We start from the raw sequence: 12,807 nt of genomic DNA, 5'->3' as shown, positions 1-12,807 counted from the left end.
ACAAAACAAAACAAAAACCCAACACACAACAAAAAGCCCATGGAACATACCTCATGGAGGTTATACTCTTGATGAGTTTTTCAGACTGAGCTGACAAGCTAGATGGAAGTATTATTTCAACTGGCTGCAGGCGCAAAACCCGACTCTCTAATTGTAGGCGAGATGCACTGTCCCAAAAACTGTCAAAAATTACTTCTCCAGTAGTTGGTTGGATTGCCTGTTAAATAAAAAAAAATATGCATTGAATATTTACATTTTCAAGGAGTGTTTCAGTAACTCAAATTGTCAAACCAGAAAGAAAATTTATGGTACACAGCAGAAAATTCTATAGCACCCACATGCTTAGTGAAAGTGGCAGATCAATCTATGATACAGTAATAACTTCAAAAGACTGCCACAGTTTTGTCTTGGTAAACGAGAACAATACCTTAAAAATGTAAATATGTTCCTGCTATCATCAGTCTATCACTGCTCAACTTTTATTGCTAGGCAAATCTACACAACTCAAAGTCCATGGAAAGTACATGCAATTCAGCCTTGAAACTAACTGCCATCCCAGCACACGCTGTTGTTCTCTCCCACCTGCACTGTCACATTCAAATACAAGCACAATTGAGACGATTTTAAATTAATGAATTACCATCACACTGGGCTTTAGTTATAACTTTTTTTTTGCCAGCTAAATAGTCCTGGTTTTAATCTTCACCTTAAAAGAAAATACAAATCTGAAAATCTGAAGTGTAAACAGTAAAAAAGTGTCACTTTCTTCCTCTGAAAAACAGTATTTATAGAGAAAAAAAGTGCTCACAAGCTTTAACATATTGACCCTATAAATGTTTAAACTTTCATGACAGTAAAGCATCTGAACTAAAGATTTGTCTATATTTGGTTAAAACACAGATATGTTTTCAAGTAAAACAGCAGTAAAAACAGTATCAGGAATATTCAACTGTCAACTCCAGATCTGTTCTGTGGTTTTAAAATATAAAGCCATCAAAATTCACACATGGATGGTATCTTACCTAAACTGCACTGTGTTACAAAAAAACAAAACAAAACAAAAACCAAAAAGACCCAAACACTGAATGACAGGACAGAATCATAAATTTAAATAAGAATATAACCACTCATCTCAAAACAAAAAAAAACAAACACAAACAAACCAACCCAACGTAACACCCACAGCAATTAAAAAACCTCCCAAAAAGAGTCAACATGAATCCTAAAATACTGCTTCCCCTGTGAAACTAACTTACCATAATGCCTATTAGAATGTCACCTTTCTTTCTGTCTTTTAAGTTTTCTCCGTTTTCACAGATACAGAGGAGGTAGTTATCAGGGACATCTGCTGTTACCTCTTCAACATCAACAGAATCATCTAGCTTCAGCAAAGGGTACACATGTGACAAATGTTAAAAAAATAAAATAGTAGACAGATTCTGGTGGATTATTCATAGACCCTAGATCTAAGACCTTCTCGACTAGATTTTGTACTGGGCCTTCTAGACTGAAGGTCTGTTACATTTTTATTAGCTTGACTCCTACTATTTTAGTGATCCTTAGATGACTGTTGGTGTGAGGCCTGAAGTCAACACAGGACAGGCAGTTACAGGATGCACAGATTTCATCAGCTCATGTGAAGGCCGTCTTTGGCTATGTCTGTGGATCTTCCCATTCAGGCAAGAGCAGCTGTGTCAAAAGTTAAACCAGCAGCTGGTTCTGCACATGGGCTACTCCACCTGGTCATTTTGATTTCATATCCTCAAAGCACACGCACCTACTAGAAAAAAACTAAATGCACTAGGTATGCTGCAACTGAAAGGCAGGCAATACCCTGAGTTAAACAGCTAAGGAAGAGATTAATTTAGTTGCATTAAACACTTCCTGCATATCTATCCATGGGGTTGGGTCATACTGCTGAGCCTGACTTCATGGAGTTTGCCAGCTATTACAAGAGAGTCTGTAAGTCCACCAAAAGTTTTCAAAAAAATATCTCAGGACTGTGTTAACTACTTCCCTGACATACTCCTTAAGTGCAACCCCACAGGCATTAATCTAACAATGTTTTTAGCTCTTGCTATCTAGATAAAGAAATTAAAGAAAAAATCATGAGGTAGATAAAGCAGGAGATAAGAAAACTGAAATGGGAAGGAAAGTAATTAAGAAAATAACTTCATTGGTTAAAAGCTGTTTCTACCTCATTTTTGCATTTTCTTTGTTACAATAGTCATGACTTAATTACCTAGCCAGATTTTTAACAGTCCATTGATTTTATTACCTTCTTGTCACAGAAAGCAAATTGTTGATACCAAACAGTCAATTCTAGTTTCTTCACACCCTCCTGAATCACTAATGCTATGCATTCTCAACCTGGTAAAATACCAAATTGAAGACAAGACCTACAGAACACTGGAGACATGGGAAGTCCTCTCTCCGACTTCAGAAAGCAACTGCAGTAAACACAATCTCTGCTGTTTCACAACAAACCTAAAGCCTCGAGAAGATTAAATTCTTTATAAAGCCGGCACGATGCTTTACAACATAAAATTAAAGGAACTTTATTTCCTGCTGCCCCTCTCTGGCGGTCACTAGCTACTCATGTTTCATCTAGGTCACTATAGTACAATTATGGCCTCTCATACACCAAACGTTAGAGAGTGAAACAAAATTTCTTGGAAAAGGATATCTTCTCCAATAAGCGTAGACTTTGTGTAGAGAGCAGTCAGTTTCCGGCTGAAGACAGAGCTTTTATTTTCTCCAGCAGCCTTCAGTGCCGCAGTTTCCATTTGTTTTATTACTCCAACCTACAGGCATACAGACAAGGGAAAAAAGAGTCAGCTTTGAAAATAAAGGATTTTTTTTTTAATTTTATAAATAGGGTGATCTTTTAAGACATGCAAACAGCAACTGCATCACTAAAGCTGAGCAGCAAGCACAGAAACTAGCACCAATCCTACTAATGAGATTATAAAGCACTGCTTTTCCTTATACTTTGTCCACTTCTAACTGCCCCCTCAGCTACTGCCTCTGAGCTTCTTGTCCTGTTTTGAAACAATTTAGCTAGAGTTTGCCAGTGGGCAGCGAATGGTCACTGCAATCAATTTAAATTCAAAAAGTTATTTTCTCATAGACAGAAAAAATATCTATCAACAGAAAGCCATAGAATTACAGGGATCAACAACAGTAATGAAAAGAGAAAAATAAAACGGGCTGGGAAAAGAAAAACAAGGATGTGAGGATAAATAAAAGACAGAGCAGATATATAAACATATTTTTATCTAACACACAGGCTTGATAAAAACTGAGAGAATGAATTGTTCTAGAACTGTTCTATTAAACACAAACATACTTCTCTGTAAAAGAGAGGAAGACTGGATCTACTTAAATTTAATGAGACCAGAATAGAGAAATTGAAAGAAAGGAAAGTTAGACATTTTAACTGCAAAAACAGATGATAATGAGTTTCCCACTTCTCAGTTCAAATAAGACCCTGGTACAAGTACATGTTATTTCAGTGCTATTCTGTACTTAACATCATTTAATAAAAGCCAGCAATAACCTTATATCCTTTTGCTACAAGTCGCCGCACATGGACAAACAGTCTGTGACTCGGTATACTGGCAGTCATAAAGTTATGATCCTGATGACAATAAATGTTCAGTTCTTTAGCTGCAATCTGCAAAGCAGAAGAAGAGTCAGCCGATATTTCAAAATACAATTCAGGAGCTCATCTCTGTGCTACTACTGATGCACAACTACTTCACGTCAGATTTTTACGCTGCAACTTGATCTTTATGACTGTGAGATAAACCACCTGCACAGACACACGGATACTGCAACACAGTTCAACAGAGGGTCAAATAATTTTCAGAGCACCAAACATGCAAAAATAATGGATTTATTTCAGTTGTGGTTATAAGAATGGAATTAAGCTAGCTAATCAATTAAAAAAATGAAAAATCAGTATCAAACAGCAGTGGAAGCTAAATACAGGCCTGTCAGTCTCACTTCTGTGCCTGAAAAAATCATGCAGATTATTCTGGGAGTTTCTGAAAAACACCTGAATGATAATGCAGTCATTGGTCCCAGCCAGCATGGGTTCATGAGGGGTAAGTCCTGCTTCACAAACTTAATTTCTTTGTATGACAAGGTTACCCACCTCATTGACCAAGGGAAGCCAAACGATGGGATCTTTCCGGATTTCAGCAAAGCCTTTGATACTGTCTCTCACAGTCTCCTCCTGGACAAGATGTCCAGCACACAGCCAGGTAAACACACAATGCAGTTGGGGGAGCAACTGGCTGACAGCTGGGTTCAAAGAGTTCTAGTAAATGGGGTCGTGTTGGGCTGGTGACCAGTCACTAGCAGGTTCCACAGGGCAGGCACTCTTCAGTGTCTTTATACATGACTTAGACTCAGGACTTGAAGGATTAAAGTTTGCTGATGACACAAAATTGGGACGAGCTGTTCACTCTCGAGGGCAGAGAGGCCCTGCAGGGGGATCTGGACAAATTGGAGAAATGGGCAATCACCAACCACATGAAGTTCAACAAGGGCAAGTGCTGGATTTTGCACTTGGGACACGGCAGCCCTGGCTGTACAGACAGACTGGTGGACAAGATGCTGGAAAGCAGCCCCACAGAGAGGGATCTAGAGGTTGCGGTCAATGGCAAGTTGAACATGAGCCAACTGTGTCCCTGGCAGCCAAGAGGGACCCATGTCCTGATGCATCCAGCACAGCATCACCAGCCGGGCAGGGAGGGGATGGTCCTGCTCTGCTCTGCACTGGTGCGGCCTCACCTGGAGCATTCACTGTGTGCAGGGCTGGGAACCACAGGGTAAAAAAGAGAGTGGCCAGAAGAGGGCTACGAAGTTGGTGAAGGGTTTAGAGGAGAAGCCGTATGAGGAACGGCTACAGTCACTTAGTTTGTTCAGCCTGGAAAAGAGGAGGCTGAGGGGAGACCTCATGGTGGCTACAGCTTCCTCACAAGGGGAGGAGGATTGGGAAGGTGTTGAGCTCTTCTCTCTGGTGACCTATGACAGAACCCGAGGGAATGACAGGAAGACGTGCCAGAGAAGGTTCAGGATGAACATTAGGAAAAGGTTCTTCACCCAGAGGGTGCTGGACACTGGAACAGGCTCCCCAGGGAGGTGTCATGGCCCCAAGCCTGACAGTGTTCAGGAAGAGACTGGACAACACCCTCAGACACATGGTGTGAACTGTGGGGTTGTCATATGCAGGGGCAGGATGATGGGTTTTTTCTGTCTCAAAATCATTGCTACCAATTTAACCTTTGATCTGTGCCATTTCCACACTGGAGACCAGTGAGAAACGTTGCTAAGTTACTAGGAATTAATTTTCCTGATCTAATTTGTACTGTGTAATTTGTCTACTAGTTTGCTGGTGAACTCACAGTCCAGAAATATACTATGCAGGTACAGAATTCAGTGTTTGACTGCAGTTCCGGCTTAAGACCACCTTCCCCGTCAGTGAACACACCTACCTTTTTGCCAAGAGGCAAAAAAAAATTCCAAATCACACATTATAATGTAACATTTTAACAAACATTGCTACTCTTTTTCCATGAAGTAGAATCATAGACTCATAGAATGTCCTGGGTTGGAAGGCACCCGCAAGGATCATCAAGTCCAACTCCTGTCTCTCCATAAGACAACCCCACAGTTCACATCATGTGTCTGAGGGCCTTGTTCAATCACCTCTTGAATACTGTCAGGCTTGGAGCCATGACACCTCCCTGGAATTATGAAAAATCTATGAACCATCAGTGTAAAATTATGCTTGTTGCAAAGTACTTTCCAGTTCCTACAGAGCTGGCACATGTAGGTGCCACATCCGAACATGCATTCAAGATGCTTTCAGAACCCAGGCTATACCAGCTATATTTATTTACTTTTACACCACTTGTTCCACTGTCTTCCAAACTGAAATACTCCTAGTAGAGTTTTGGGCCATGATAGACAATTCACACTTGAAAATGTTTCAGCTTTTACTCTGACAAGTAATTATTCTAGGACCACATCTTAAGTTATCAATATGTAGGATAACAAGCACTACCATATGATTACAAAATTATAAACACTATTTTGGTAAAAAGTGTGTGTGTCTTCAACTTAAGCATGCAGAGATTTTTTCATCTTGATTTCAAGTATTAGAAAAATCCACAAAGCTTACGCCCCCCAAAATCCTTCCTTCTGGAAGTGGCTGTAGACCTAGTACGACACTAACACAATGCAAGCATCTTTCTGTAACCCTGGCAAAAATTACCTCTGCATCTTCTCCAAAGAAGCGATACTTGTAGCCACATTCCACACACAAAACAGCATCTTTATACTGTTTCTTCATTTCCATGAACTGAAGTTCTAGGGGAGTGTAAATGCTTTTGGTTCTCTTACAAATATTTGTATCTGAAGTATTTTGAGTATTTTCATAAGACTTAAAAGATGCAGAAAACTGACTAAGATCACAGCGTGACTCCTCCTGTAAATAAAAGATGGAAAAGTATAGTTAGGCATCATCAAATAAATCAATCATCCCTGCTGACCTTCACTCACATTGACCATAGAGCTGAAGATTTTTCTAGCAGTAAATAGCCCCAAGAACTGCAGCAACACTATTAAAGTAGGATATAGATAATATAGCTTATTTGGAATGAAAATGAATTAAAAAGCCATGAAAGGCAAAGATTTTGCATTGATTAGTTGACTTGGTTTACAACAGTCCTTAGACATCTCAGCTGAAATTAGATGCCTCTTGTATCATGAGCTCTCAAAATACATATCAAGAGACATGCAGGTTGTGAAGACAAAAATAAGGATGAATTACCACTCCAGCTTACAGATGAGAAACTGCAGCACAGAGAGATTAATGATGTCCCAGAAATCCACAGTAAATCAAAAAATAAACCAATTCAATACAAGTCTCAGTTCACTGTCACAAGTACCAAAACCATATTTCTTCTCCAGCCTGCCCTTCCTACATGAACTCATCAAACCTCCCAAAATAATTTATTCTTAAACACAGAAAATCTATATTAGTTTATAAAACGCTTTTTAACAGTTAAAGCTTTGAGTCCACTGTCTCAGTGGTTTATCACTTACAATGACATTATGTGATCTATGCTAGCCAAGTAACTTCAGCTATACAACTTCGTTTTTTGTTTTGTATTTTAAGCAGAATGATGGACCCAGTCTTTTGGAAGAGCAGTGAACACGGTGCACTTCACTTAAATCAAAGTCTCTCCTCAGTTACATCACAATATCAAGTACTGATAAAATTGGTTAAAAAAAACCCACAAAGACAAAAACCTCCACAAGTTTTTAAAGTCTATTACTATACAAAGCATGACTCACCAGGTTGTGTTGTGAGTTTTTGTATCTGCAATTAAACCTCTAACCTCTAATAAATTTCTAACAACTGTCCCATCTGGATTACAAGCAACAAAATCAACAGACTGTTTAGAAGGAATGTTAACTCAGAAGAAACACAGAGGTAGTACAAATTATATACTTTGGGTCATGGGATTGTACAAAGAATGAAGTCAGGAAAAAATGGAAAAAAAGAGAACATTTAGCTGTATCGTTAAGAGTGAACTGCAAAATTCCCAGAATTGCACACGATCAAGGGATGACCCATTTGACAATCAGACAACATAGGCTGGCACAAACAAAGCTGTATCATGTCTAGAACTCAGATGGCCCCAGGACCTCGGATTTCTCCACTGCAAAGTCCTCTGCCAAAGGATTCAGCAGTCTTCGATCCAAGGTCTGTGCCAGGCCAGTGGGATGACCTTGTTCATGTTACAGAGAAAACTGTTGTGACAAAGCATGTGATATAAGGTCATAGAAGAAAGTAAAAGAAGCAAAAACATAGATGTAAATTGAACTGTTGAGATAGCTGTAGGTTAGTAGCTCAAGGAATTTAGAAGAAAATTACTCACATAAAAATGTTATAATTTTAAGAAAAAAGCAAGACACAACATGTAAGATGAGTCATTCTAAGGAAGGCAGGCCAGCCCTTCCCCACCTGACTGTCTGGCCAGCACAGACTCAGTAGGTGTCTTATACAGAAAGATGATAGTAAAGCTTTGTCAAGTAGGTTCATGAGTCCTCACCATCTACTGAGTATACTAAGAAAAAATTGCTCTTTACTTTGACTTCATTACATCTTGCTTGCAGAGTCTCTCTGCACATGGTTAAAGACGACCTTCCTCAAGATCTAGGAAGGGACACTTAACAGCTGTTATCATCTCACAGACAATCTATGATTGAGTGGACCTGAGTGCTGTTTGGTGACAAGCGTCTAAGTATATGAATATGCAGTGGCAACACTGCTATAAAAAGCACACCAGTGTTAGTTCATTGGAAACAAACTTCAAAATAGTAAGGTAGAAATACGGCACTAGCTGTTACACAGAAGATTAACAAACACATCTGTTCAAAGACATAGAAACCTGAATTTTGCTGAAACAACCATCTTAGCTTGGTGGAGAGAGAGTTGGACGGGCCTTTGCTCACCAACCATGCAGTTCTACTGCAGTTCACAGAATCACAAAATGGTTTGCGTTGGAAGGGACCTTGAAGATCATCTAGTTCCAACCTTCCTGCCATAGGCAGGGATACCTTCCACTAGACCAGGTTGCTCAAAGCTCCATCCAATCTGCAGTAACAACAGCTAGTGTAAACCACACATTTTTAACAAACAATCTATACCAGGCACATGCTGTCTCCAGTGTTACTGAAGAGAAAGTCACTAAGAAAAAATACTCTTCATCTATGTTTCACATACATGCATGTGTAAAAGACATACATTATACAATTTCAGCATCTAGAATAGGTTCTCAAAGATCCATGAGACATGCTGAAGTATGATTTACAGATTAAACCAGTAGGGACAGCATGTGGTGTCAACGTAACTGGATGAACAAAGGGTCAAAAATTAAGACACTTCAGACAGACAAGGTTTTTTTAAACAGGGACAGAGAAGGAGTCAGTTTTCTTTGTTCTCCAACTGACTACACCTCATCATCTCAATCCCTTATCATAACAGAAATCTCCTGCCACAAGCTCTTCACTATTCTCCTTTTTATCTCATGTTCACACAATCCAGATACCCCAGTTTAAGGTCATGATCTTCAAACAAGGAAGGTTAAATTAACTATACAACTTTTCAAACAACCTCCCTCCTCCTAAAAGGCAGACATAAAGCTTTGTTAAAGAGCAGCTGAGTCCCAATGCAGCATCACCACAGTAAGCCATGAGATGCCTTTTACGACCTGAATACTTCAAACTGAGCAAGGTCAGCCCCCAAACAATCAATTAACTAATGTTAATTAGTTCCATAATAAAAGGAGAAGCAAAGTAGTATTACACGCTCATCAACTTGTATCATAATGATACTTTTTCAAGGGAGGTACCCATATCTCCATAGATGAAGAGAATACTGATACCTTTAGTAGTTATATTTATTAACAACTGGATTAAGCTACATCCCAGTAATAATTCTAAATCATATTTTTGCAAAGAAGGACTATTAGGAATTTTACAGTGCATATCAAAACTGATACATCTGAAAGCAAACTGAGCAAAGGGCCACAATGAACATTTGTTATTGCAATATTCAAGGGTCCTTCACAATCACAACACACACTTCCAGTGTTTCTGCTCTCTCATTACTGCTTTTTTTCAAAGAACTCTAAGAGGCATTCTCCTCACTATGATAAGAGTTCCAGGAAAACATCCATACACAAACACTGGTCTATTAGGTGTTGCTGCACTACTATGACAGAACACAGAAACACAAAAGGAACATTGCACCAAAGCTTGCTTTTTCAAACCATAAAAAGTGATCCGTGCAGCAGTAGACCAAAGCTCTACATACCTTCTGAGCAACCTTTGGGCTAGTGTCCCCAGACTGAAGAGAGTTTTTCAATTCTGAACTTCTCCCAATAATACTGGGACATTTTTCCAAACTCAGACATTCTTTCTTCTGAAAACCAACCTCCTGGACCCTGTTACACTGCTGGTCTGAATCACTGCTGAATTCTCTCAGTCTGTCTAGAGTTTGCAAACATATACGGGGCCTTTCACACTTCTCAGGTTCTTCTTCAGTAAAAACACAAAACAAAAACATATTAGGAACTTATTTTCTAAAACAGAACGTCTATTAGAATGACATCAGTAAGCACAGAACACAACCATTTTGCTCTGTCGCTCTCTTTCCTACATTCCTTCTCCCCTCCCGTTGCAGTATTTCTGCTAGCCTAACAGAATTGTACATGTAATCAGTCTGGCTAACTTCCCTGGAAAATCAATGCTCCTCACTGCTTCTTCATGCATGGGAAAAGAAGTACAACTATGTTCTGGACTGGTAACTGCAAAGCCCCAAAATCAGCCAAGGATATTGGAACACGAATTGTATGTTTTTCAGTAGTTTTTAAGCAGATAGCATTGCTAGTCGATAATGTCTTAGAGATCCTTCAAAACATCACACCCCCAAAACTGTATGTAATTCCCTCCTTAAAAAAGATCATAGAGGCTAAGACTTCTCAGTGAAGAGTAAGTGTAATGACCTTTACATTCACTGATTTTCCTACTAGCATCATTAATTTGTTAAATTCTTAGTTCAAAGCCAAATGGAGCATGGGCATTTTCAATGTAACTAAGTGGCCACCACTTCACAGCTAAGATCACTGCCTTAGAACTATTGATTTTGAGGTAGCCTTTAGGTATCTCAGTCACAGGACAGACTCCACACAGCTTCTGGGTGTCAGTCATACTTCAGCCTGAGTCTATAAGACAGACTGTTAAACCAACACAGAAAGGGAAGTTGTAGCATTTCTGCCTGGGCATTTGAACTTCACTGACTGAACAACCTGTTCAAGCTGAGTCAGTTGAAGGGGATTTGCAGAGTTATTCTGGAGCAAGGCTCAAATACCCAGCTTCTGAGCCACAGAAATGTGCTTTAACGTTATAGCTAGTATGCTCATAACAGCTCTTCAGAGATCTATCTTATGCTTAAGAGACAGTTCCTATAGTATCTGCCAACACCTTTTTTACATTGGATAATGAAAAATTATTTATTTGGTATAAAAGTTTGAAGGTTTCTTTACAGTCAACTGACTTTTATCCTGAATCTTGAGTGGATTATAGAAGTCTTCTAGAGTAATTTGCCGTGCCTTGGTCTTCTTTTCACATGGCTCATTGCTTTCAGCTGATGTTTTCCTTTTCGTGCCAAGTTCAGAAGCCTGAAACATAAACAAGTTCAGTTACTTTTTCTCTTTGCCACCCTCTATGAAAGACAATAATGGACCCAAGGATATCGGAGAGACAATGCAAAATTAATTTACAATATATGAAATCACTATTTTAACTACCTACATTTGTTTTTTATAAAATAGCTCATCTAAAGTTCAAGGCTACAAGAGGAAAAGAAATAATGCATTCTGTGAGTAAGCTGGCTGTTGTACTAGAAAATAAACACCTGCAGCTACCATGTTTTCAAAAGGCACCTAAGAGCTACTTCTGTGGCAGAGAACTGAACCAGCACTTAACAGACTTGCCCATCATACCGCACACTACCACCCTGCATCTAAATTAAATCTCATCTTCAAATCCTCATTCCTACAGTTCAGAGCCCACTTTTTGACAGGTACTTGCAATTTGCCTCTGAGAGGCACTACTTTCTGTGGCCTACATCCTAATGATGTAAGAGTTATCTTCTTCACAACATTCTGGAAGTGTTAATCTGGATTTAAAAGATTTTCCTAAACTATCTCTAAACATTTAACTACCATCACCATGTGTTTGTATAGAACACAGTACTTTCAACTGCTGCTCCCTCATGTGGCTTTTGACATAAGCACTTTCAACACTTCATAAACAGAAAATTCACCAAGGTATGTTGTTTCATCATTGATATATTATTTGACAGAATGCAGGAAATATGACCAAATATAAAGTAACTTGCAACAGCAACAATGTATAAACACATTACCATTTCACTTTGCCGATAAACACACAACAGGTGCTACCCACATTTCATATGGTAATCTCAGGTGGTTTAAATGTATTACTGGGGAAATTCAATCTCCTTATAGCTAAGTGGGAACTCCACCCTCAGCAACTAAGCCCATAACCTGTATGTACATAATATACCCATATGCATAGCCCACACAAGTGGCAAAGAGCTTCCTTTCCAAGACCACTATAATATACCACCAGACTAATACTAATTATGAAGTAGTTTTTCTGCATGGACAAGATGGCATGCACTTTTCAGAATATATTGTGACCAGAGAGAATAAAAAAGGTTAACTTGAGACACAGGTGAAAAAAGCATGCATCCAGGTCCAGAAAAGGGCTAGAAACATCAATGACTGGGAGACTGAAAAAGTTAAATTCTGAATGAAATCCAATTGTTAAGAGACACCAATTTTTTTCCCCTGCGGTGACAAGGGGTGATGGTTTTAAACTAATAGAGGGGAGAGTCAGGCTACATATAAGGAAGAAATTTTTTATTATGAGGATGGTTAAACCCTGGCCCAGGTTGGCCAGAGAGGTTGTGGATGCCCCATCCCTGCAGACATCCCAGGCCAGGCTGGACGGGGCTCTGAGCAACCTGAGCTGGTGAAGATGTCCCTGCTCATGGCAGGGGTGGCACTGGATGAGCTTGGAAGGTCCCTTCCAACCCAAACCATTCTGTGATTTTACGACAGCGAGAGGCTGGTGGTTCACTGCACACAGTCTTGGTCCTGCAGCTAACAGCAGACTAAGAGCTGCCCAAAGCCC

The 12,807-nt window shown here is 39.4% G+C and overlaps 1 protein-coding gene across 2 annotated transcripts in view; it reads right to left on the bottom strand.

Annotated features, from left to right (window-relative positions):
- Nucleotides 1-12,807, bottom strand: part of MSH3 (mutS homolog 3) — a 125,711-nt gene that overhangs the window by 112,282 nt on the left and 622 nt on the right. Inside the window, exons 2-8 of one of the 2 annotated variants that reach the window (XM_065046429.1) lie at nt 11,141-11,264; nt 9,899-10,122; nt 6,287-6,499; nt 3,560-3,676; nt 2,687-2,804; nt 1,257-1,402; nt 51-217 (exon numbers count right to left, since the gene is read on the bottom strand). In XM_065046429.1, the coding sequence (XP_064902501.1) occupies nt 51-217; nt 1,257-1,402; nt 2,687-2,804; nt 3,560-3,676; nt 6,287-6,499; nt 9,899-10,122; nt 11,141-11,264 (1,109 nt within the window). The remainder of the gene's footprint in view (nt 1-50; nt 218-1,256; nt 1,403-2,686; nt 2,805-3,559; nt 3,677-6,286; nt 6,500-9,898; nt 10,123-11,140; nt 11,265-12,807) is intronic. The other variant, XM_065046430.1, reaches the window with a different exon arrangement.

Source organism: Columba livia, chromosome Z, assembly GCF_036013475.1.
Source record: "Columba livia isolate bColLiv1 breed racing homer chromosome Z, bColLiv1.pat.W.v2, whole genome shotgun sequence".
NCBI classification, from domain to species: Eukaryota; Metazoa; Chordata; class Aves; order Columbiformes; family Columbidae; genus Columba; species Columba livia.
Note: the sequence above shows the minus strand (reverse complement) of the source record. Positions and strands in the feature narration are given on the sequence as shown.